At 44.4% G+C, this 22,291-nt stretch overlaps 7 protein-coding genes and 1 long non-coding RNA gene across 12 annotated transcripts; 5 read left to right on the forward strand and 3 right to left on the reverse strand.

The window, feature by feature from the left end:
• Positions 1–101: 101 nt before the first annotated feature.
• Positions 102–3,118, reverse strand: ZnT49B (Zinc transporter 49B). 3 transcript variants are annotated; one of them, XM_017087960.4, is made up of 8 exons: positions 2,800–3,118; positions 1,852–2,738; positions 1,658–1,799; positions 1,198–1,604; positions 810–1,138; positions 681–755; positions 507–620; positions 102–440 (listed from the first exon to the last, which is right to left on the reverse strand). In XM_017087960.4, the coding sequence occupies exons 2-8, from the start codon at positions 2,735–2,737 to the stop codon at positions 396–398; spliced, it is 1,998 nt and encodes a 665-aa protein (XP_016943449.3). In that variant the 5' UTR covers position 2,738; positions 2,800–3,118; the 3' UTR covers positions 102–395. The 3 variants fall into 3 exon arrangements, with proteins under 3 accessions (XP_016943449.3, XP_016943447.3, XP_016943451.3); XM_017087958.4 differs by having other exon boundaries at positions 1,852–2,743; positions 2,800–3,117; XM_017087962.4 differs by having other exon boundaries at positions 1,658–1,784; positions 1,852–2,743; positions 2,800–3,116.
• A 519-nt stretch (positions 3,119–3,637) lies between these two features.
• Positions 3,638–4,772, forward strand: LOC108019641 (methylglutaconyl-CoA hydratase, mitochondrial). Its single transcript, XM_017087525.4, has 2 exons — positions 3,638–4,044; positions 4,103–4,772. Exons 1-2 carry the CDS (start codon positions 3,723–3,725, stop codon positions 4,678–4,680), a joined length of 900 nt encoding a protein of 299 aa, XP_016943014.2. The 5' UTR covers positions 3,638–3,722; the 3' UTR covers positions 4,681–4,772.
• Positions 4,773–5,218: 446 nt separating this feature from the next.
• On the forward strand, positions 5,219–5,771 carry LOC136116583 (uncharacterized). Its single transcript, XR_010653563.2, has 2 exons — positions 5,219–5,503; positions 5,623–5,771. It is a non-coding gene; the product is annotated as an uncharacterized lncRNA (long non-coding RNA).
• A 2,256-nt stretch (positions 5,772–8,027) lies between these two features.
• On the forward strand, positions 8,028–15,264 carry LOC108019924 (proton-coupled amino acid transporter-like protein CG1139). Of its 2 annotated transcripts, none has more exons than XM_017088034.4 (5): positions 8,028–8,365; positions 12,296–12,411; positions 12,544–12,778; positions 13,800–13,921; positions 13,985–15,264. In XM_017088034.4, the coding sequence occupies exons 2-5, from the start codon at positions 12,296–12,298 to the stop codon at positions 14,943–14,945; spliced, it is 1,434 nt and encodes a 477-aa protein (XP_016943523.2). In that variant the 5' UTR covers positions 8,028–8,365; the 3' UTR covers positions 14,946–15,264. The 2 variants fall into 2 exon arrangements, with proteins under 2 accessions (XP_016943523.2, XP_016943522.2); XM_017088033.4 differs by lacking the exon at positions 8,028–8,365 and adding an exon at positions 11,024–11,175.
• Positions 15,265–15,321: 57 nt separating this feature from the next.
• Iswi (Imitation SWI) lies at positions 15,322–19,335 on the reverse strand. 2 transcript variants are annotated; one of them, XM_017087966.4, is made up of 7 exons: positions 19,206–19,335; positions 18,951–19,099; positions 18,671–18,888; positions 18,356–18,610; positions 16,178–18,293; positions 15,954–16,114; positions 15,322–15,891 (listed from the first exon to the last, which is right to left on the reverse strand). In XM_017087966.4, exons 2-7 carry the CDS (start codon positions 18,996–18,998, stop codon positions 15,606–15,608), a joined length of 3,084 nt encoding a protein of 1,027 aa, XP_016943455.1. In that variant the 5' UTR covers positions 18,999–19,099; positions 19,206–19,335; the 3' UTR covers positions 15,322–15,605. The 2 variants fall into 2 exon arrangements, with proteins under 2 accessions (XP_016943455.1, XP_065719513.1); XM_065863441.2 differs by having other exon boundaries at positions 18,951–19,243.
• Positions 19,336–19,712: 377 nt separating this feature from the next.
• LOC108019598 (bolA-like protein 2) lies at positions 19,713–20,328 on the forward strand. The gene has a single exon (XM_017087440.4). The coding sequence runs from the start codon at positions 19,790–19,792 to the stop codon at positions 20,048–20,050; it is 261 nt and encodes an 86-aa protein (XP_016942929.1). The 5' UTR covers positions 19,713–19,789; the 3' UTR covers positions 20,051–20,328.
• A 108-nt stretch (positions 20,329–20,436) lies between these two features.
• Mvk (Mevalonate kinase) lies at positions 20,437–21,699 on the forward strand. Its single transcript, XM_017087438.4, has one exon. The coding sequence runs from the start codon at positions 20,438–20,440 to the stop codon at positions 21,608–21,610; it is 1,173 nt and encodes a 390-aa protein (XP_016942927.1). The 5' UTR covers position 20,437; the 3' UTR covers positions 21,611–21,699.
• Positions 21,621–22,265, reverse strand: spt4 (Transcription elongation factor subunit spt4). Its single transcript, XM_017087439.4, has 3 exons — positions 22,108–22,265; positions 21,893–22,055; positions 21,621–21,827 (listed from the first exon to the last, which is right to left on the reverse strand). The coding sequence occupies exons 1-3, from the start codon at positions 22,174–22,176 to the stop codon at positions 21,709–21,711; spliced, it is 351 nt and encodes a 116-aa protein (XP_016942928.1). The 5' UTR covers positions 22,177–22,265; the 3' UTR covers positions 21,621–21,708.
• Between the last annotated feature and the right edge of the window lie 26 nt (positions 22,266–22,291).

Raw genomic sequence — 22,291 nt, forward strand, 5'->3', positions numbered from 1 at the left:
GTGGAAGAGAACTACAGAGCGTTTCGTCGGTTTTAACTGCATGAAAAAGCGAAAACTCTTCCTTTTGTTGACCCCCGGAACCAGAAATGGAAATCATTGCATAATAATTACATTCTTTATAGTGCACAGAATCAGGTAAGGAACATCTACGAAAAACGCTGCATAATTCAATAAACTACTTTAAAACATTTTATGTTCCGACGAATTTCCTTTAAACCACCGAGCTCCTGCCAAGCCGGTGGCAATACACTTTTAATGCTTAGCTTTAAAGTTACATCTAAAAGTACACAATGGGAAATAAATATAAGCTAGACAGGCAATAATTTCTTATAGAAAGCAACCAAATCACCCAATGCTTTATGTTTGTAACAGACCCCCACGCGAATGGATGGCATTTAGAGTATTTCAAGGTCCACATGACGTATCTCTGGGAATTGCGTCTGTTAAATGAATAAGAATACAGATTAGGGACAAAAATAGCTTGAACATTGATTATAAAAACTTACCCGCAAATTCATCTCAATGCGATCAATTTCTCCGCCCATCAGGTCCACAATGTTTTCGCCTTGATCGAGAAGAAAGCCCTCCAGATCCTCAACCTTTTGGAAGCCTCGAACCGTCTGCGGAGTTAAACCAAAACCTGTTATTAGCATGCCCAGAAATGGGTCAATACCACGCACCGTAAGCAGCTTTGCGAGATCCTGTTTGTCCAGATACGAGCGCGTCAGCTCGCGACCGTCAAAGTCGAGCTCAGCCTGCGAATATGCGGAATTTAGTCTCAGAAAAGCCCTTGAAAAGCGAGGTCTCACCTTGTAGCGGACTCGAGCGTTGCCAATATCGATGCCTTTGACATCGTATATCGCTCTGATCATAACATCAGCCTCCAAGGCAGTGTTAATCTTTTCCAGACGCTCGGAAGCGATTGATATCCCCACCAGGGCATTAGCATTTGTGTAAATGATAAAGGATGCCACGGCACCCAGTAGTGCTCCAATAACCAAGGATCCGGCTGCATCAAAGATGGGGGATCCTGTGTAGCTGCTCAATCCCATGCAAGCTCCAGCCACCATGACGCCAGTTACTGCAGCAGCGTCCTCGCAAAGCACCACATTAACGCAGGGATCCTTTCCAGAAATAACTGTTAAAACAAGTGGTAAGCCACATCATAAATTTTCATATTACACTTATAAAACTCACCATAATCCTTAAAGGTCATACTGTTTTCCTTAGCCGCTCGCTTGAGCTCGTTGATGGCCACCACCAGAGTGGCTCCCTCCGAAACCAGCGATCCCATCAAGATGCAGTATACCCAAAACAGATCTGTTATGGGTTCCGGATGGAGAATGCCGTCAATTCCATGGTAAATAGACAGGCCACATCCAACACAGAAGATGCCTACGCCTGAAATCAGCGAGGAAACGTAACGCATGTTCATGTATCCATAAGGATGATCCATGTCCGGACTTTGGGAGGACTTGTAGATGCCAAAGGCCAAAATGAGCTGGTTTATCAAGTCCGCCAGTGAGTGGATAACCTCTGCAAACATGCTGTGGGACCCGCTATACAGCCAGCCTCCAGCCTTGAAAAGTAAGTTAGCCGCATTGCTGAAAAGAACCATACCTATTGACATATTCACTTTATAAATTATGGTACTCACATGGCAATGGCGGTGGCCACCACTTGACCGGACTTCTCCGACTCCTTTCGGTTGTCGAGCATCACTTTGGTGCGAGATCCCATCTCCCTGCGGTAGTCGCGCAACCGCCGTTTAACAGTGAAAAGATCTGCGGAGTCATAAACTTTAGCATTCACATTAAAGGTTGGACAGACACAAGGGGAACAGGCACTTACTCTGCTGGTACTGCTTGCGTTCTACCTCCCGCTTAAGTCGCTCCCGCAATAAGTTCTCCTTGGAGCCCCACACTTCGACGGCCTTGGCCTCCACATCGCGTCGCCAGTAGACGGTCATGGGTGGCTCTTGTTCGTACGGGGATCTCCGTTTGATTTTGGGCAGGCATTCGAGGTCCGTAGCGGTCAGCAAGAAATCGCTTATGGCCCGATTGGGAGTCACAAAGTTGCGCTCCAGTGAAGCGCGATAGTCGAATCGAGGTCGCTTGGGAGGAATCACAGGCATTGGAGGCGGACCCTCTGCTGGTGGGGATTTAGAAGGGATATCTCCGGTCTTTTCGGCTAGCGCAGCTGCAGCCAAAGTAATTGCAGTTGGACCTGGTGCTGTTAGTGGCATGGTTTCAGTAGGATTCATAGATGAACCTCCTCCCATTCCCACTGCACCACCCCCCGCTGCAGTGGAGCTGGAACGCAGACTGATGGCCCCTGCGGCCAAGGCCGGTTCATTGAGCTTGGTCACCGAAGGCAGGTCGGATTTCTCGAACACAATCTCATTGATTTTGGAGTCCTCGATGGTGGTGCTGATAGATAGGATTCCCTTGGACGTCTTTACCTCAAAGTTTTTCGTTTGCTTTTCCTTTGGTTGAGCCTCTGGACCAGCGGTGGTCTCCTCCAGCACCGCTTGCTCCTTCTTTTTAGAATCACTGCCACCGGCAGTGCAGCGAAACTGGAGGAACATGCTGGGCCGCTTCCAGGGATGCGGTTTGAAGGACTCGCTCTCATTCCGCCGCCAAGGATTGCCTGCATCATGACGCAAGGAGCACTGGCTGAAAGCCCTTTTAAACTGCTGGTGTCTTCGATGCAGGATCTGCACGCCGCGCATCAGCATCCTGCTCTATAGGATTAAGGATTGTAGTTATCATTGTTAAATGTACATATACTATGGCTTACACGGCGCGCTGCGTCACTATCAGACTATATAAAGATTGCAATCGGTTGTTTTCTATTGTTGGGGGTGCTCCGTGGTTTCACTTTTAGCGCAAACCTATGTACGTCATGCGGGCCAAATAGAACGGGGGGACTACGAATTGCGGGCGTAACTACTCCTGATCTGGTGGCTCTGTGGATCGCCCCAGTCGGTTCTGGGGGCACAATCCTTGGGGCGTCGAGGGCGTGCTCGGAATTAGGTTTTAAAAAGACATTGGCGAATTTTTTGTACTGATAATTTAACCATCACCGGCGCTTTTGCCTGTGCTTTAGCCGTTGTTTTTGTACCTTTCGTTTTTCGTCAGTGCCACTTGGTCACACCAAAAATGGTTATGAAATGTTCTCACCACGAAGCATTTGTGGAGGTGCACCTCCCATTGAATGCAAGTCAAGAAACGGGTGTCCAAGAACATTTTGAAAAAAAACGGATGTTTAATTGTATTTGTACCAATACTTTGTTTTTTTTTGGGTTAACTCTTTTACACTAAGAACTCTTTTATATAATCATATAGCAAAATAGCCAGTTAATGGAATGCTAGAATTCGTTTGGTTGACCATTCTCTAAGATGTTACAGCATAGACTAAATAAATATAGATATACCATATATAGATTACCAGAGCTGATCAATTTATCCGTCTATGTGAGCCCACAGCAAAAAAAAAATGAACACAATTTGCACTACAGTTTTCAGAACTAATCTTTTGTTTTCATAACCGCAAATGCGACAGTGCGTACTTCTTACTTTCTGCTGGGTGCTATCGACGCATATATCGATAAAAGCTTAAAGCTTTTGTCAGCACTGGCTCTACAGCTGTTTTCTGCCGGTCGTTTTATAATCACTTGATTGCCTTTTTTTGCTTTTGTTTTCCCCGTTTTGAACGACAAAATGTCAATGTTGATGCAAGGAGTATCGAGATTAGCCCGCCAGTTCACCCGACCACTTATTGCAACCCGCCATTTTGCTGCGGCGACGCCTTATGGTGCTGGAGATGAAGTTCTGGTGGAGCGACTGGACGGAGCTCGCCAGGGAATATCTGTTATTGGCCTAAATAGACCGGCGGCAAAGAATTCCTTTAGTCGGGGCATGGTAGAGACCTTTACCGACGTACTGGATGATATTAAGAAGGATAATGGATCGAGGGTTGTTGTAATCAGGAGTCTTTCACCTGGAATCTTCTGTGCCGGCGCCGACTTAAAAGAGCGCAAGGGTGAGAAGTTCTGCAGAAGTTATTTTAATCCGTATAATAATAGACATATAAATCAAAGGAATGAGTCCCGAGGAAGCCACCGAATTTGTAAAGGAGCTCAGGGCCTTACTCATTGCGATTGAGCAACTGCCCATGCCCGTCATCGCGGCTTTGGACGGGGCTGCCCTTGGTGGTGGTCTGGAAATGGCTCTGGCCTGTGACATACGCACTGCCGCTTCGAACACCAAAATGGGTCTGGTAGAGACGAGGTTGGCCATCATCCCCGGAGCCGGTGGCACCCAAAGACTGCCCCGCATCCTGTCCCCTGCCCTGGCCAAGGAGTTGATTTTCACGGCGCGAGTTTTCGATGGGGCAGAAGCCAAGGATCTGGGTCTGGTCAATCATGTGGTGGAGCAGAACGAAGCCAAGGACGCCGCCTATCAGCAGGCCCTTAAGTTGGCCGAGGAAATCCTGCCCAACGGACCAGTGGGCGTACGAATGGCCAAACTGGCCATCGACAAGGGCATGCAGGTGGACCTGGCAACCGGCTACTCCATCGAGGAGATCTGCTACTCACAAGTGATACCCACCAAGGATCGACTGGAGGGACTCGCAGCCTTCGCTGAGAAGCGGAAGCCCGTCTACAAGGGGGAGTAAGAGAAATTGGAATCACTCCTAACGTTAAGCTGAAAATTGCATTTATAATTTAATCTGTTACTGTTGTATAAACGCTCAAGCGTCAAAGCCCAGTTTAATTGTTTTTATATAAATCATTCGATCCTATCGAGCTGCCAAATAACTTAAATTACGCTAATTGTAGCTAAGCTATTTTTTAATAGCTGCGATGACGCATATCTATTTAGTCATGAAAATGCTAATTACAGCCATTAAATACCACCGGGCCAATACACTCCCATTTGCATTGCATGTTCCCGCGCAGCATAGAACTGGGAATTAGATGCAAAATCAAGGTGATCGTTCTGTCGTCGAACTATGCGGAAATCGTAATTTCTTGGGAAGCCGTGAGTTAGAAAGTTCCTATTGTCATGCGAGATGAGTGTAATTGCATGGCGAATCAGCCTACAAGTGCCAGCTTTAATACCAAATGACTGTGCCTTCGTTTGTCATTTGTACAGCAGGTAATTTGCATATTGCAAATATTTATATTGCAGGGCGTGCTCCTCCACACTTATTTTGTTTTTGGGGCCCGCACGAACAAAGGGGTTCTGTCACCTGTGGCAACACGAAACAAAAGAGGCGCTAAATAAAATCACTTTAGTATAGCCGCCATTTAAGATTTAACCGGTTTGTTGGCGGCAACTTAAGGAAGTTGTCACCCGGCTGACTCGGACCACCCCCACTAGCCCACATATCGGCTGCGTGTCTACATTGCGTCACTATCTCACCTCCATTCATGATCGAAGTCAGTGGTCGCAGCAGTAAATTAAAAATGCGTCGCGGGTGTCTGACATCGGGCAAGGTCAGTGTCGTTGGCAGAAGCTGTAGGTATATATCCGAAATATCGGAATCTAAAACGGCAATCTTAGCCGACAAGCTGCGCAGTGCGCATATTAATTAATCAATTAATTAATTACTCAGTGCTCAATGCGTCAAAGTTCTCGAACCGAGTTGACCCCAAAACATGGCGAGAAGGCAGATCCGGAAGCGAATTGCGGAAGCAAATCAATTATTTATTGTTTTGACTCGTTATTATGAACGATAATACACACATTGCGATTTGACGCGAATTGCTCGCCGAGCATTTTAAATTTCCATTTGCTAAAGCTTGATCAGTTGGTCAGAAACACGAATGCGAACTCGTTGAGCATTGTAATGAGGCAGGGAAGTGGAAGACGGTGACAAGACGTTTTAAAAATCTTTTTAAGGGCGGGGATTTTTTGAATTAACTTTTTCCAGGTATTTGTATTTGAACTGCCGCTTGAACATCAATTAGATTGATGAGAGGTATTCTTAAGGCTGCAGTATATATATCAGATGAGTGGGAAATCCCCCCGAGCCGATAATATCTTAGGCACTTAAGAGCACCCATCCAGGAGGCTTTTGCAATCGATAATTCTCTATTAAGGCGGTACAACTTTATCAGGCTCAACGCAGCAGTAGTATATGTTTTTTAAAGTCCACGACGATAAGAAATCGAAGTGTCAACATTGCTGCGTCTAAAACCTAAGTACTTGACCCGCTTGAAAGGGGTTTGTGGTCTTGTTCATCGCAGAACTTTGTAGCTTATCAGTCTATCAGCCTACCAAGGCTTCCACATGTCGTATACGCAACGTGCTCTTGTTTTGCGTCAATAAAAAACCTTGTTAAACAATCCAACACAACTCGTACATCATATTTTATCAGTATTAACTCTGCAATTAAAGATACACTGTTTACTATCCGTAGCCCTGGCGAACTCAATCCAATTAACTCCTGAGATATTGTGGCAGATCCCCGTTGTCTATCCGATACTAATTACGCCATTGGCCCTTAAATTGCGATCACACTTAATGACCCCATAAATCAATGACAATTCACAATCCATTTGGAGCAGCTCAGTTTGAACTCGACAAATTCGAAATGCGCATCACGTGAAAAATGCATTTCGTATACAGCATTTGCCATGCCACTAAAAATTTTCCACTGTCCCACTGACGCCGCAAACTAACTAACCACACGGGCTAAGGCAAACACAACCGATCGTTTTTTCATATTTTATGGTTAGACAACAAAACCAGCTAACAAGGGGAGCTGGCTACTTGAAACAAGTCAATCACTAAACTCCACATGGTCTGTCTAAAAGAGAAGCGCCCAAGGCAATACTAAGTAATTGTTAGGGGGCTAGGTAGAAAATGGGGGGAACGGTTAAGAGGTCCAAAGAGCTCCGAAGTGTCGTACAAATTCTCGAGTGTTGCATTCACTCTTGTTGGTGACCATGTACACTATAAGAAATATGTGAGGATCAGTTTTTCATATTTTAATTACATTTCTAAGATCTTTCCCTATTTTTTGTTTTTATCAACCATTTCTTTATTTAGTTATAGCAAATAATTTAATTATTCCATAACAGTAATACATCTTTGTTATTAGTGTTAATATCTTACAACATTTTTATTTTACAGACAATTCATTTGGAATGTTTCAAACTGCTTGAGGAAGTCTTAGGTTAACACAATCTTTCGAGAATCCCTAGAAATTACTTCTGCCTATCAAATGCAAAATCCTTTCCTCCTGCTTAATGATCTATTCATCTGTAAATGCCTTTCAAAAATGTTTTCTGTGCAGTTGCAACGTCTTTTGACTTTAATATATGATTGATAGTTGGTTGATACTGTAGTCAGCAAGGTGGTTTGCCATGGCAGACAGAGTGTCTGTGAAGGATACAGGGTGATTTAAGTACTACTTCGAAATATACATAAGTCATATCAAAGAACTTTCCCCCTTATGATTGCCCCTAAAAGTATGCACGATCTCTGTTCCTGAAAATTTTTTTGAGAGAAATGCAATCAGATAAGTAAATGTGTTCTTAAGCCCACTAATTTAATTCGGCAAAGTACCGTCCCCATTCCCCAGATAAGAGTCTTTCCTAACAACACTATCGGGCCAAAACTCTGGACACCCGGTTATCCTCATACTCCTCGGGCTCCTCCGCATCTCCTCCCCGAACACACGGCGTATGAGTAATGGGATGAAGGCAGACTTGTCTGGCCGCCGAATGCCCAAAGCTGAGTGATCTGTAGAAAGCACCCATACGCACAATGGGTACACATGGTGTATATGCTCACCTGGTCGAGAGAGAGGCCGACTTCGCCCCACCTGCGTCACGGTAACGTTTATTGTCCATTGCGCTAATTGCCCGAACCGAACCGACTTCGTCTCCGAGTTTCAGTGGGGAGTGGGAATACATATATCTGTGTGTCTGGCCGGGTTTATAGCCGCTCTGGCGACGCCGTCCCAGCGACAAATTAAAGCACAAACATTGGCTTAATATCAGTCACTAAGCGATCGTCCGACAGTTAACAACAAATCGCCGGCGGGGGCCAAAAAATAAATCGTAAACCCTTCAAACATAGCGCGCGCGAATTTCGTAAATCCTTGCAACACCGCAGGTGTGAAAATTAAATAATTAAACAAGCAAATGGTCACAAAAGCTAAATAGCGTTGATAGCTTCTGCAAATTCTGGCCTTACAATCGCACCATCGAGCATATCTGTCATTAACGCGGCTGTGTGAAAACTCACTTTTTGGCGTCAATGTCGAGGACAAGCGATTGGATCAAGCGATTAATATAATTTCTTTATAATTTCCACTAAAGTTCACACCAAAGCAAATCGGGCCAAAGGTAATTATTCTGTTTGGGCAATTATTTGTTTGTTTACATTGTGCTTTTCGTGTTTATCATCGCCTATTTTTTAAGTGCCCTAATTATTTATAATTAATTCCCGCACATCAAATGAGTTATCAGGCATATTTATCAGATGCATGTGACACAAAAAATGCCCTAAACTTGGAAATCTTCGATCCCAGCCCCTTTTTGCTTTCAATTAGCCAGTCATAAGCGATATAAGAAGTGGGAAAAATCATTGCTCCCCTTTTTTGTTGCGGTGATAACGCCGAATTGGATGCCATAAAAGATTATTGGCTCAGTTTTATCTTGACAGCTACCTTACGGTTCCACTACACACGGGGCAATAAACCTGGCGTTTAGTTCAGATTCTCAAAATAAAAAATATCCCCCCATCACCCACACACAGCTGTCACTCAAAGTTGGCAAGGTAGGGCATTATCACATCATCGTTAATATTGTAATAGCCCGAAAATGAATGGGCTGAACAATGAGATAACTGCAAGTTCAATACTGCAAAGCTGTCAAAGTGTCCGATCAATTATGCCGCTCAGGCTCATCAGTTTTGCATATCGAAAGTGTGTGCGATAAGGTCGCGAAAAAGCTACATCTACTTAACCGATTCGATCCGCCTTACCGCGAGAGATCGTCTGACACTGAGTTCCTACATATTCCAGCCCGCTATTCCCCTTGCACGGTGGAAAACAAATGATCACGTAATATTTTACCGAAACTGTTGGGCCTATAATATAAGCTTTATAAAGATCATTTGCTTTTCATAATGGATATGCGCTACTACTATGTATTATTAACATGCAATTTTTATATCAAAAGATCCAGAAATCACTAGCCTACAATAGGTGTGATTTTATTTTATTTCATAATTTTAGGTACCAAGGTTTCTATAATTGTTCTTGAAAACTAACTAAATTTAATGAAAGAATAAAAACACATATGTAGGTTCACCATTTTGTTATGAGTTTTTATTAAGCTAAGAAAATGGTATTTTTATTGAGGAACTACTGGTATTTTTCTCTGTAATGGGGTTTAATGAATGGTATTGACAGTCTGTCAGGACGGTCAACGGGTTTTCTTTTCGCCTCTTCTTGCGGCACGTGAAGCGAACACAGAAGCAAAACAAAAGCTGCAAAAAATTAAACAAAGCTGAAGCAAAACAAAACCAAAAACTGGTAAATGAAAAGGTGTTTTTGGCTTTAACGGAATGCATTGACCCAAAACAGATCCTACTCGAAATTCCATTCAAAAAATCAGCAAACCAATTAAAGGTACTTAAGGCAGTGCTTGAAATTTGGCAGGGTGAAATTACTGAAGTTAAAAAATACCTATACCAACTATGTATGTATAAGTCTTGGAAGACAGCTTATGCAATAGCTGGGAAGGCCGTTCGTTGGGATCGGGGACTTATGGAAGCAGGTCAGGGTATAACACAGTTAATACTGGAGTATATTACTTCGATAAGACAAAATCGGAGATAAAGGTCGTGTATTGCAAGCCATATAATTTTATGAGGAAAGAACAAACAAGGTAACTTCTTCAGTCAAAACAATATCACTCAATAATCCTCCCGTGAATTCAGGTCAACATCCGAAAAGCCACATTCCCATCACTTTTCTCATTTGACGTAGCACTTTATTGGCTTGCCTCACAATTAAGATTTTATAAATCAGTATATAATTGGTTTAGTAAACATTTGAGTCGAAATCATTTGCGTTCCGTTAAGAGAAAACGCCAAAAGTTAAGAAGTCAGTTGCTGTGCCAGGGCACGAAGGCTTTGAAGCCAATTAGCACGATCATAAAGACCAAATCGGCGACTATATCTTTCGATGACGCACCTACCTCGATCTTTAATTAAATTATAAATCAAACGGCGGAACTAATTAATGTAGTTGACCATAAAACGAATATGACCCAAGTTTCGGTCAATCGAATGTAATATGCTAGAAAAGCTAATCAATGTCCAAATGTCCCGATATGATATTATAGCGAAGGGGTAGTGTGTGCGCGTGATGTCGTATAAAGCCTGGGACCCCCAGGTACTGGAACCCAATTAGAAGTAGATCATAAAGATTTACCGATTCGATTTATCGTTCTGTTGGCTCCAAATAAAAGGCAATCGCTTTGGGTAAACAAATAGTAATGTCCGACCATAAGATATATAGGGACTTCAATGTCACGATTTACTTTTTTTATATAGTACAGTGAGTATTACTGACCACTAATCTTATCGGGCCACCATATAAAATTGATAATAATAACACGCTCCGCCACGATTAAGGGTCATCAAACGTAATTATTTAACTCCCAAGATTGTAATTTCTCATGGAGAGTCTAACGTTCTCAATGAATTTTATAGCGAACTCGAAATTTATTGAATTGATACATATAATGATGAGTACTCTTGGTTTCAGTTTTCCCTTATTAGTAAATCAGTTAAGTGGATTGTGGTCTAGTCTTCGGCTCGATTCAACTCGGTTCTGTTTGCCGCGATATGGTTATCAGTTTATAATTGATTTTAAAGGTAGCTTTGAGTATTTTATTTTTATTTGCTATGAATGTGGCATGCTGCGTGTATTTGTTGTTTATTGATTATTGTAGCCTGTCTTGCTTTAAGTCGTTATCACTTCTGGACATTAGTATTTCGACGTTTTCCGACACTTTTTGGTTCCGTAGCCCCCACTAACGCTCATTTCGTTTGCCAACCGATCGTTCAGTTGCTTTTGGCCAGAGGACGCGTTCGGTCCTCCCTTCCTCGAAAACTTTTACGATAGTAACATCCTAGTTGAAGAGTAAGTTACCGGAAACATGATGTGCCAATTTGGGCGATCAAATTAAATATTTTTGACAAATTTAAGTTAAGCTACATATTTATTCCGGAGAAGACGAACGCAATGAAAATTGAAAACTGTTGGGTAAACACTAGCACAATTTCAAAAATTTTCCATGGTCCTAAGACCCTACGATCGATCGAATTTAAGTATGGCATGGAAATGAGGATACACATCACTTTAACACCCTATTTGACTTCGCTATGGTCAAGCTATATTAATTTATTCGTGGTAAACAGCTGGAATCTATCCGTGTTTTATTTAAAATTGCACTTATTAAGACTTATCAATTAAACGAATTGATCTAAATTTCTTTCTATAAGCTTACTCAACCAATTTGATCGTTTCCCTAATAATTTGAAGAAGTCAGTTATTTTTTGCGTCTTTATAAGAAACTTTGATCAGCTAAGAAATCCAACATATGGTTGCTATAAAGCCAGTCAACAAATATTCCGGCTTTCAATAAAACCACATATTATTTAACAGTACCATAATGGATTCATAAATTTTAATAGATGAGGGTGCGGCTCGTAAATAAACATTTTATGAAGATTGCGCTAATCTGAGTTCAAAGAACATGTGGAATTGCAGGGATAAGTGGATCGGCTGCCGCAAAAAAAACCGTCAGCTTTAACCCACAATAATGAATCAACTTAGTAGGAAAAATAAGTGGTGACTACTATATGGACGCTGATTTAGGGTCCCCTTTAACAGCCGCAGTTAAAGGAACTATAAGCGTTTTTAGGGCACCATAAAGCTGAATTTTATGAACGAAGTGCGATTGTTGTTTACTTGCTCGACCCCACCCCCAGCTCTGTTCTTAGCCATTTCCGATAACGATCGGCCAGTATGAGAAATCTTTTGCTAAGGCCATTTTAATACTTGAATGCTCGCCAAAGTCGATAAGATATGCACGGCTTGTGCCTAGCAACCCTCGATCGGATTAACCCAAGCCTTAAATGGCCAACGAAAGCGAATCTCGTGCTTCCTCTCTGCGATAAAAGCCGTTCGTGTGCGGCCGATCGATCAAATGTGGTAAATTCATTAAATAACAATCGATCCCGGTTTTTTGTGATTTAAGATGGCAGATAATAAAGGATTTACCCCAGATGGGCAGGCAAACCTGCCATCGGCTCCACCAGGAAAAGAGGACCCGCCCTCGTACACCAACGCCACGCTGAGCGACTTCAACTCGATGTAAGTTTCCCCTATAGATTATAGATTGTAGTTTACTCTATAGATCGCAAGGAAAAAAATCTCTAAGGAAATAAAATACAACTTTGGTATAAAGTAACTCACGAGGTAAAATTTTCTATCCCTTCTCCACAGATCCAACTTGACAGACAAAAACCAGCTGTCGCTGTCGGAGGATCCTTACCATCCCTTCGAGCACCGCGATCCCAATGGAGCCAGTGCCGGAGGCGCCTTGGCGCACTTACTTAAGAGTTCCCTGGGAACGGGAATTTTGGCTATGCCCATGGCGTTTCACAATGCCGGGTTGGCTTTTGGAATGGCCATGACGCTGATCGTCGGATTCCTCTGCACCCACTGCGTACATATTTTGGTAAGCGAAACGGTTAAGATTTTAGCACCTGATACTGGCTGTTGAATCAAGCAATTACGACCACAGACAGCAGTCAGACCAGGTGAGCCGCATAAGCCGTGCCTGACGTAGTTCCCCGGAGTGTTAAGTAGTTCAAGGTGCCGAAACGATGGCCAATAGAAGACCTAGGGAACAGATAAGCACTGCAACGGACAGTCCAATCGTTGCACGCGTCTGGAAACCACTAGTCCTTATCGGGGGAGATACAATGTGCGATTGCAAAAGTTTTATGACTTCCCTTTATGACCAAGTGTTTCCGATCCTCGCAAATCCACCAAGACGTAATTTCCCAGAATTAGCAGCACTTCAAAATCCAGACATCTTAAGAATCGCGTGCCAAACATTGCATAAATATAAATCATCCAAACGTTTCTTAGAATGGCCGAGTCACCGATCATCAATCGGTCATATACATATGTATATAAATGCGGACATACATAATAAACCACTCGAGTAAGCAGATTTATAGCGTATAGATTTGGACAGTCATTTTGGACTTTTCCGGAGCGCCGTTTCAAGTGCTTGGCACTACGATTAATTAGATTTACTATTTGTGGTTTCATTTTTAGATCGAATACATTTTAAGCAGTTACTCAACATTTACTAAAGCTTCAAGTGTTTAGCACTCGCGTACACTTAAATTTTCTATTTAAAAGCAGCTCTTTCTGGTTTAAATTAAATTTGGCTTGATTTGTTATCATATTTATGAGGACATATGCACGGTCAAAGGAGTATATGTACAATGTGTGTACATTGTACATACGTATTTGACAGTAATCTTAGGGTCCCAAGAAATCTAGTTTAATATTTTTTGTGAACATGATTAGAAACACTTCTTAGGAACATTAAAAATGTTATGGATATTATAAAACAGATTTTAAAATGGTGTAACTTTTTAAATGCAAGTAGTCACATGACCACTGGATTTAGTTATTACCATCTAGATTAATCTTCTAATGGGTATGTTTACCTTGTACAACAGGTTAAAACTTCGCATAACATTTGCCGGGATGCCAAAGTTTCAGCTCTGGGATTCGCTGAAACGGCGGAGAAGGTGTTCGAGTACGGGCCAAAGGGAATGCGTCCCTACTCCAATTTTGCCAAGTGAGTTGAGCGAAGGGACAACCCAGATGATGATCCTTAATGATAACCCTTCTCTATTTCCAGACAATTCGTGGATATCGGTCTGATGGCCACGTACTATGCGGCGGCATGTGTGTATATCGTATTTATTGCAACATCTTTCCACGATGTTATCAACTACGACTGCGGCATCAACTGGGATGTGCGCATTTACATAGCCCTAACCGTGATTCCCTGCCTCTTAATCGGTCAGATCAGGGACCTCAAATGGCTGGTGCCGTTCTCGATGATGGCAAACATCTTTATTGTTGTGACATTCGCGATCACGCTGTACTACATGTTCGATGAGCCGCTGGTCTACTCCGATAAGCCCCTAATCGCCAAGGCTGCCAACATTCCGCTCTTCTTTGCCACCGTGATTTTCGCCATGGAGGGAATAGGTGTTGTGATGCCCGTGGAGAACTCGATGAAGAAGCCTCAGCACTTCCTGGGATGTCCTGGTGTTCTTAACACGGCTATGATCACTGTCGTCTCACTCTATGCCATCATCGGATTCTTCGGATACGTGAGATTCGGCGATCAGGTGCGAGGCAGCATCACGCTTAATCTGCCGGATGGAGCCTGGTTGGGAGATACAGCGAAGCTCCTGATGGCCGTGGCCATCCTCTTCACTTTTGGGTTGCAGTTCTATGTACCCAATGAGATCCTCTGGCGTAAGATCGGTCACAAGTTCAGTCCCGAAAAGCACAACATTACGCAGATCCTCCTGCGCAGTGGCATTATCCTGCTGAGCGGTGGTGTGGCTGCTGCTATCCCCAATCTGGAACCCTTCATCAGTCTGGTCGGTGCAGTGTTCTTCTCGCTGCTGGGCATCTTCGTGCCCAGTTTCGTGGAGACCGTTTACCTGTGGCCAGATCGCCTAGGTGTGTGCAAGTGGAAGCTGGTCAAGAACATCTTCCTGGGGGTGTTCTCCATCCTTGCTCTGATTGCCGGTGCCGTCGCCAGTATCAACGAGATCATCGAAATGTACAGCGGCGATGATTAAGGTTTCCAAAGGTTCACTTCACGTAGTATTATACTAGATGCAGGTAGCTCCCAGTGATGGAAGCGAGATAAATGATGCGTATGAGTTCAAAAAGCAGGCAAAGCCCACATCCACATCAGACCCAACTTACGGCCATGTTGAACATGGTAAGGCGGCTCGGATGCCAATTGCCGATGCCGTTGACTGCATGAACAAGATGATATTAAGTTTAAGTGCTCTGTTACACAAACTAAGCTGCAATTCATAGAATTTATAAATGTTATTATGTTAAGTTGCCCAGCATTCCAAACCATAAAGAGAACAGTTCGAAAAAATACAACTCGCCGGTGTTTTCATTCCGGGATCCCCCTTCAATAAAGAACATTAAGTCATCATAGCAGAGTTGCAATATATAAATATAATGGTTATGGTCTTAGAACAAAATACAATTACTTGGAATAGAATACAACGGCGCGCAATAGTAAAATAGTTGGATGTGTGGCGGGTGTGTTTAGAAGATATTCGGGGCTGAGGGACAATTGCTTCCGGTGTGAATTATAAACTAAGTATCTATGTCGAGTGAAATATGTTTAAGTAATCGCTTGTCTTAACTATATTTGTAACTGCCTAATGCTGAGTGTGGATCCGAATCTCATGTGAATATCCCTGCCCATTGTCCTTCTACTTCTTCTTCTTTTTCGAGTTGGAACTGGTAGCCACCACCTCACTTTTACGCTTCTGATTAGCCTTCGGTTGCGGCGCTGGGGCTGGAGTGTTGGAGCTGGCACTACCACTTCCAGCGGATACGCTGCCCTTGGGAGCCTTTTTCTTTTTCTCGGCGCGTTCCTTCTCCTCCAGCTCGATGTTCTCGCGTTCGATAAGGGTAATAAGTGTATTGCAACGACGCTGCAGCTCTAGAGCTGTGCGAGATTTGATAAACCAGTCGAAACGGAACTGAGGGGAAGCTCTGTGGGAGAACTCGGGAATTACAGGGTTTCACTTCTCTTATAAATAAAGGATTAATCTTACCTTATGGCCGCTCGCAGCTCCTCATACACGTTCTCCTTGTCGAAGCCCAACTTGTGCAACATGCAAACCAGAAAACGATCCTCTATTTCAGTGTAATTCTTGCCCTTATTATTGCCATATTGAAGACGCAACTGATGGAAGGGAGCACGATAGCGGGACATCTGTAAAGCAAGAAACGAGCAATAAATATAAGAAAAAATAAGCAAACCGAATAAAAAACATACCTTTTGATCCAGCGCCTTCTTAATAGACAGACGTCGCTGTATCTTGCCCTCACCTCGCTCAATTTGTCCCATAATTCGCTCAATATCCTGCAACTCAGTGCAACGCTCCCAGAACACCGCATTGTACTCGATAACCTCCTCCGGCGTCTTGCCTTCCACGTCCTTTGCAATGTTGTCGATGTCATCCCGACCATACTTCTCGTTGGCCTTAATGAACTGATTAAAGTCGCGCTTGGTCCAGGCAGTAAAGCCATGTGAGAGCAGGTTCTCCTTCTCCTGGATCTCTTCTTCAGTTAGCGGCTCAGCCTCGTCGATCTTGCGCTGCTCCTCTCGCTGAACCTTCGTGGCCTCCGATCCCAACTCAGTGTTTTTGGGCACCTTGTAACCCACGGTCTTACGGAAGTAGTAGATCTCCTGGTCAAGCAGCTCGAAAAGACGAGGTGGGAAAAATTGAAAGTCCTGCACGATGGGCTGCTTGGGTGGACGTGGTGCCTTCGGCGCCTTGGGTTCAGAAACGCGGAGGGCCTCCCGAAAATAGGCATCCACGGCATAGTTCGCCTTGCGCTCTCGCTTCGGCGGTTCAATCCAGTTGCCTAAAGCATTGATCTTTTGCTTCTCACGCCAATCCTCGCCCTCAAATTGGTAGACTGATGATGTGCCTGCCTCGCCATTTGTGTCCATGGTGAAGGTGCGCAGAGAACTCTCACCTAGACTGTCCAATGCTGCCTTTTGTTCGGCTGTCTTGGCCTCGCCGCGCTCCAAAATAACGTCAATGTCTTCGTCTGTAATGTCAGTCTCCTTTGAGCTGAACACTTGATTGGCTCCAAAACGGATAATGTTTAGCATTTCATCCTTGTTCAATTGATTAGAACGGTTGTCAACCAATCTACCACCCTGGATGACCATCTTGTCAAGGCGCAACTTTACTTCGGCCCTCTCCACGATCTTCTCCTCTACTGTGCTTTCGGTAATCAGGCGGAATACTCGCACTTGCTTCTTTTGACCAATACGATGAGCACGATCCATAGCCTGCAAATCCATCTGAGGATTCCAGTCCGAGTCATAGATGATGACCACATCAGCCGTTGCCAAATTAATACCCAAGCCACCGGCACGAGTCGACAACATGAAGAGGAACTTTGGGCTGTTGTCCATGTTAAACTCCTGGATCTGCCGGTTACGATCCTCGTGCGGCGTCTGACCGTCCAAGCGACAGTAGTTGTAGTTGCGCCAATGGCAGTAATCCTCCAGTATATCCAACATTCTCGTCATTTGAGAGAAAATCAGCACTCGCGATCCCTGCTCCTGCAGTTTGGGCAGTAGCTTGTCAAGAATGGCCATCTTACCGGAATTGTACACCAAATGGGTGTCAGTGGTGTACGGTGGACCAGGCTCGGCGCCATCAAACAGATATGGGTGATTGGTGCACTTGCGCAACTGCATAAGGATGTTCTGCAGTCGCATCTTTTCCAACTTGCCGGCGCCGTTTACCACGTCGATGTCTTTGAGCAGCACCTTGGTGTACCAGTCGCGTTGCATCTTGGACAGACCGACAAATATTTTCATCTCCTTTTTAGGCTTCAGGCGTTTCTCTACTTCGGCCTTAAGACGACGAAGCAGGAAAGGCTTTAGAACGGCGTGCAAACGCGTTATCAACGCATCGTCACCCAGACAAGTGTTTGTGTTGAACCACTCGTCGAAGTCCTCCGACGAGTTGAATACATCGGGCAGCAGGAAATTAAGCAGGGCCCACAGCTCGTGAAGATTGTTCTGCAGCGGAGTACCCGTGATGAGCAGGCGATTGGCGGTCTTAAACTCTCTCAAGATTTCCGAAAGCTTGGATTTCTCGTTTTTAATACGATGTGCTTCGTCAATGACCAAATAGCGCCAATTAAACTTCTTAAAAACGGACTTCTCGCGGATACACATCTCGTAGGAGGTCACGCAAACATCCCACTCGCCCGGCATGAGCACATCCCGAATAAAGGTGTTTCTCGTGTCCTGGTCTCCAATCAGGCAGACAGCCCTAAGGGAAGGACACCACTTCTTGAACTCATTTACCCAATTCTGCAACGTGGACTTTGGCACAATTACGATGTGGGGTCCAGCTTGGTTTCTGAAGGAAGAGTTTTCAATTCATATTGTTTCTTGAGGGGTTTGGTGGATGTTGAAGCTTACTTGAAATGCTTGAGATAACCCAGCAGAGATATGGTTTGGAGGGTTTTTCCGAGACCCATTTCATCGGCCAATATTCCGTTGATACCATTCTCGTACAGAGAAATCATCCAGTTGAGTCCGCGGATCTGATAGTCACGCATTTCCCCGCCTTTGATGTAGTTGGGTGAGGTATCGAAGCGGAAAATCTCCTTGGTGGCTGAGTCCTCCGCCAGCAGCTCCTCATCCTCTTCCTGCTCCGTTTTTCGATGGCGATGGCTGTTAAAAAAATCCAATAATAAGTATATCGAATGGGTTTCCTTAAGAAGCATAACTCACTCGGCCGTGTCCTTCTCTTTTTCCTTATCCTTGATCTTCTTGGGCCTGCCCTTGGGCTTTGTGGGACTCTTGGCACTGTTGGTCATGAAGTGGGTGAAGATCTCCGTCTGCTTCAGCAGGAAATCAAAGCGCCTACTGCGATCCGCCTCGATTTTGTTGTCGAACTCGGCCTCCTTTTCGCCGGATGAGCTGGTGGCCGCATCGGAGGTTGTCTCATTCTGCAAGAGATCGGACTGTATATATAACCCTCCGTTTAAAAATGCCCAATGCTTTAACTTACCGAGTTCTCCTCGGTTGCCTCCACGGCGGCAGTTTCTGCTTTAGACATATTTGCAATGCCGGCGTCTGTCTCTAAAATGGAATTCCGTTTTTTCACAATCTAACCCACGGCGATGCAGCGTGTTTCACTTGTGCCTCCTTCAATACGTACTGAAAATCGTATTTCCAAATGGTAAGTTACGCATACAGCACAAGAACATATGACAATTTACACAAAACCAAGTTAGTTTTGCTTAAACAAATGGTAAATAATTACATGCGACTTTTTTTAATGAATGGTGGGAAAACTGCGCGTGCTATCGCAAGAATGGCGATGAATGCGCGAAGCAGTGTGACCGCGTACTTGGAGGTGGAGAATTATCGATATCATCGATGTTTCTAATAAATCGATAGCAGGCAGAACCTTATCGATGTTATCCAAATTGAGGTCCTGATTAATATACTAATTTTTTGGAAAAAAAAAGTTCAAAACCGTTATTTTTGGAAAGTGCCAATATATTTTAAACAAAAGTTTTAAATTTATTTAAAATAAACAGTATTTTTTGAGTAAACTCATTGACATTTACTGTTTACAACAGTTTTAGCTAAATTCTTCCGCTGTTTCGATCTTTGAGGTACAGTTTGCTCAGCTTACATGGGTCATGTTACATGTTAATACAAGACAACGCATAAATAACCTAACAACCTCAAATAAGTTTTTAAATGTCCGAAAGAGTAACCAAATGCCAGAATCGTAAAAAAACTCCCTACCGGCAAACGGAAAGCTTGAATTCATCCGAAATCCACTACGGTCACACACCTGCCTCAGCACCTGGTTTCGTTTGAAAAAATCCATCCAAAATGAGTAAATACAACTCAAAGTACCTCGAGGAGAAGCTCAAAAGGGAACTGCAGGCGGAGTACGTGAGTGTAACGGACGAATCTGACGGCTGTGGCGGCAAATTCAGCGCCGTAATCGTGACTCCAGCCTTCAACGGGAAGACCCTGCTGCAAAAACATAGATTAGTGAACTCGACGCTGGCCGAAGAACTGAAAGAAATCCATGCATTCTCCCAGAAATCGTACACGCCCGAAGAGTGGGAGAAAGTGAAAGCCCAATAGTAGTACCAAAACACCAAAAACAACATCATACACATACATACAGCAACAAACACAAGCCGCAATAACCTGTTGTTCGTTTGTTGGTAGTTGCGCTTTTGCGTGTGACGAGATCCGATCGAAGAAACGAAACCCGAAAAAACGCCAGTCGAACAAAGAAAGTGAAAGGGAAAGCACAGGAATCGCACTCAGCTTCAGGAGTTACCAAGTAAACAACGCAAACGATCCGCTAAATGCATACGTTACATAAAAAACACCAATAAAAGTTTAAGTGCTCTCGAGAGGTTGTCTGCTCCAAAGGCATTAGCTTTACAAATTCAAAAAGCTGATACCCCGATAAAGCTATAGTCGAACGGAAAACAGAACAATACACAGAGATCAGCTCGAACAATGCTCAAGTTCCAGGTCCATTCTCCGGGCAAGGTTATCCTCCATGGCGAACACGCAGTTGTCTATAATCGTCCCGCCCTCGCCGCCGTAGTGGGTTTGGGCACTACCCTGAGATTCCGCCAGTTGGAGGCTAGCCATGTGGCAAGTTTCCAGCTGGAGGCACTCAATTGCACGTTGGAGATTCAGCTGACCGAGTTTAACACCTTCCTGTCTGAATTTAGGAGTAAATACCCTTCAGACAGCACAGCTAAACTGCTAGAGGCCGTCCGTGCAGAGGTTTCCAAACAGCTGGAGCGATCCGGAGGCAGTACGACCAAGCAGCACACCCAGAGGGCCTTTGTCTCCATCTACTATTTGTTGGCCGGCGCTGTACTCTCCGCACCCGGCGATCCAAATCTGACTCTGCAAACCGGTTTCCAGGTGCAGGTAGACAGCCAGTTGAACGTGGGCGCGGGTTTGGGCAGTTCCGCCTCTTTTGGCGCCGCTTTGGCCACGACTTTTCTCATTTTGGCCGGCCACTTCGACAGAGACAGCTACTTGACGGAGGAAAACCAGGCTTTGATCTCCAGCTGGGCCTTTGAATCGGAGCGAGTGAACCATGGGACACCTTCGGGTCTGGACAACACAGTGTGCACGTATGGTGGAATGTTGCGGTATGTCAAGGGCCAGGGCTTTCAGTCCCTGAAGATTCAGAAACCTCTAAACATCCTGCTGGTGGACAGTCGAGTGAGTCGCAGTACCGCGGATATAGTCGCCAAGGTCCGTCACTTGGGCGAGGCCTTCCCACAGCTCATCGAGGCCATTTGGCAGGCCTGCGAGGAGTTGGTCACTACCGCCGTTCCGCTCTACGAGAGCTTTGGCAACGCACAGGATGACAGCGCCAAGTTCGAGCAGCTGGAGCGCCTATTCCAGATTAACAATGATCTGCTAAAGGCCATTGGAGTATCGCACCCGAAGCTGGAGCAGATCTTTACCATCGCCTTTAAGCGGGGTTTCTTCTCAAAGCTAACGGGCGCTGGTGCTGGTGGCTATGTGATAGTCCTGCTGCCTGAAAACTACGAGTGCAATGAGGTCTATTGGAAGCTGAAGGAGGAGCTTGAATCGGCGGGCTTTGGTGTCCATGTGACGACTGCCGGAGGCGAGGGATTGCGCGTTTCCCCACTGGATGACTGATGCGGTGTGGTTTTGTATTGCTATTGTATGTATTTGTGGTTTTGTTATAACTTAAAAATAAAGATTTATACATGTAATTTGTACGTCAATCGGGTTTGTTAGCGCTGGCTTCTATCTCTGGTTTTGTAGACGATTCCACGGTTCTTCATGTCTCGCAATGTGGACTGGGGCAGAGTTCCGGAAACAGAAATGGCGTAGATGCCACGGGTGAATCGAGCTGAGGGGTGGGTAAATCAAGCATGATAGCTGTACTCCAAGGAGCCGAAAATATAAAGACTTTACCTAGTCGCTGCCACTTGGCCACCCAGGAGTCGGTGGGCGTGGTCAGGGCAATAATTCCGTCAAAGTTGTTGCTCGTGTGATCGTACACATTATCCTTGTTGTTCTTCATGCGCAGGAACTCCTCGCAGTTTTCGCAACCATCAGTCTCAAATTGATCAAAACTCTGAAAATAGGGTCTTTAAAAAGAGCCGGATCAGATAAAAACAAGTACCTACTTTCACCAGCGAGCAAACGAGGCAGGCACGCAGTCCTCGCAGATCCTTGGGAATTGCGTCAAAGGCCATGGTTATTTGTTAAAAATTGCTTTAAAGATAAAAAATACAAACACCGTGCAAATCCAATCCAAGCCACGACACTATCAGAGTGACCGTACGCCAACATCAACTACTGCCGGTCACA

The sequence above is a fragment of the Drosophila suzukii genome, chromosome 2R (assembly GCF_043229965.1).
Source record: "Drosophila suzukii chromosome 2R, CBGP_Dsuzu_IsoJpt1.0, whole genome shotgun sequence".
NCBI lineage: Eukaryota > Metazoa > Arthropoda > Insecta > Diptera > Drosophilidae > Drosophila > Drosophila suzukii.

What these genes read in the sequence shown, in the direction of transcription:
- ZnT49B (XM_017087960.4), bottom strand. Translation starts at nt 2,737, where the DNA reads ATGCTGATGCGCGGCGTGCAGATCCTGCATCGAAGACACCAGCAGTTT. An exon ending in TATGACCTTTAAGGATTATG is followed by an intron (nt 1,139 to 1,197) that starts GTGAGTTTTATA and finishes TTGTTTTAACAG; the next exon opens with TTATTTCTGGAAAGGATCCC. An exon ending in GCATTGAGATGAATTTGCGG is followed by an intron (nt 441 to 506) that starts GTAAGTTTTTAT and finishes TTCATTTAACAG; the next exon opens with ACGCAATTCCCAGAGATACG.
- LOC108019641 (XM_017087525.4), top strand. Translation starts at nt 3,723, where the DNA reads ATGTCAATGTTGATGCAAGGAGTATCGAGATTAGCCCGCCAGTTCACC. An exon ending in CGACTTAAAAGAGCGCAAGG is followed by an intron (nt 4,045 to 4,102) that starts GTGAGAAGTTCT and finishes TATAAATCAAAG; the next exon opens with GAATGAGTCCCGAGGAAGCC.
- LOC108019924 (XM_017088034.4), top strand. Translation starts at nt 12,296, where the DNA reads ATGGCAGATAATAAAGGATTTACCCCAGATGGGCAGGCAAACCTGCCA. An exon ending in CTGAGCGACTTCAACTCGAT is followed by an intron (nt 12,412 to 12,543) that starts GTAAGTTTCCCC and finishes CCTTCTCCACAG; the next exon opens with ATCCAACTTGACAGACAAAA. An exon ending in CCCACTGCGTACATATTTTG is followed by an intron (nt 12,779 to 13,799) that starts GTAAGCGAAACG and finishes CTTGTACAACAG; the next exon opens with GTTAAAACTTCGCATAACAT.
- Iswi (XM_017087966.4), bottom strand. Translation starts at nt 18,998, where the DNA reads ATGTCTAAAGCAGAAACTGCCGCCGTGGAGGCAACCGAGGAGAACTCG. An exon ending in GGTTATCTCAAGCATTTCAA is followed by an intron (nt 18,294 to 18,355) that starts GTAAGCTTCAAC and finishes CTCTTCCTTCAG; the next exon opens with AAACCAAGCTGGACCCCACA. An exon ending in AGAAGGCGCTGGATCAAAAG is followed by an intron (nt 16,115 to 16,177) that starts GTATGTTTTTTA and finishes CTTGCTTTACAG; the next exon opens with ATGTCCCGCTATCGTGCTCC.
- LOC108019598 (XM_017087440.4), top strand. Translation starts at nt 19,790, where the DNA reads ATGAGTAAATACAACTCAAAGTACCTCGAGGAGAAGCTCAAAAGGGAA.
- Mvk (XM_017087438.4), top strand. Translation starts at nt 20,438, where the DNA reads ATGCTCAAGTTCCAGGTCCATTCTCCGGGCAAGGTTATCCTCCATGGC.
- spt4 (XM_017087439.4), bottom strand. Translation starts at nt 22,176, where the DNA reads ATGGCCTTTGACGCAATTCCCAAGGATCTGCGAGGACTGCGTGCCTGC. An exon ending in TCGTTTGCTCGCTGGTGAAA is followed by an intron (nt 22,056 to 22,107) that starts GTAGGTACTTGT and finishes CCCTATTTTCAG; the next exon opens with AGTTTTGATCAATTTGAGAC. An exon ending in GGCCAAGTGGCAGCGACTAG is followed by an intron (nt 21,828 to 21,892) that starts GTAAAGTCTTTA and finishes CCCACCCCTCAG; the next exon opens with CTCGATTCACCCGTGGCATC.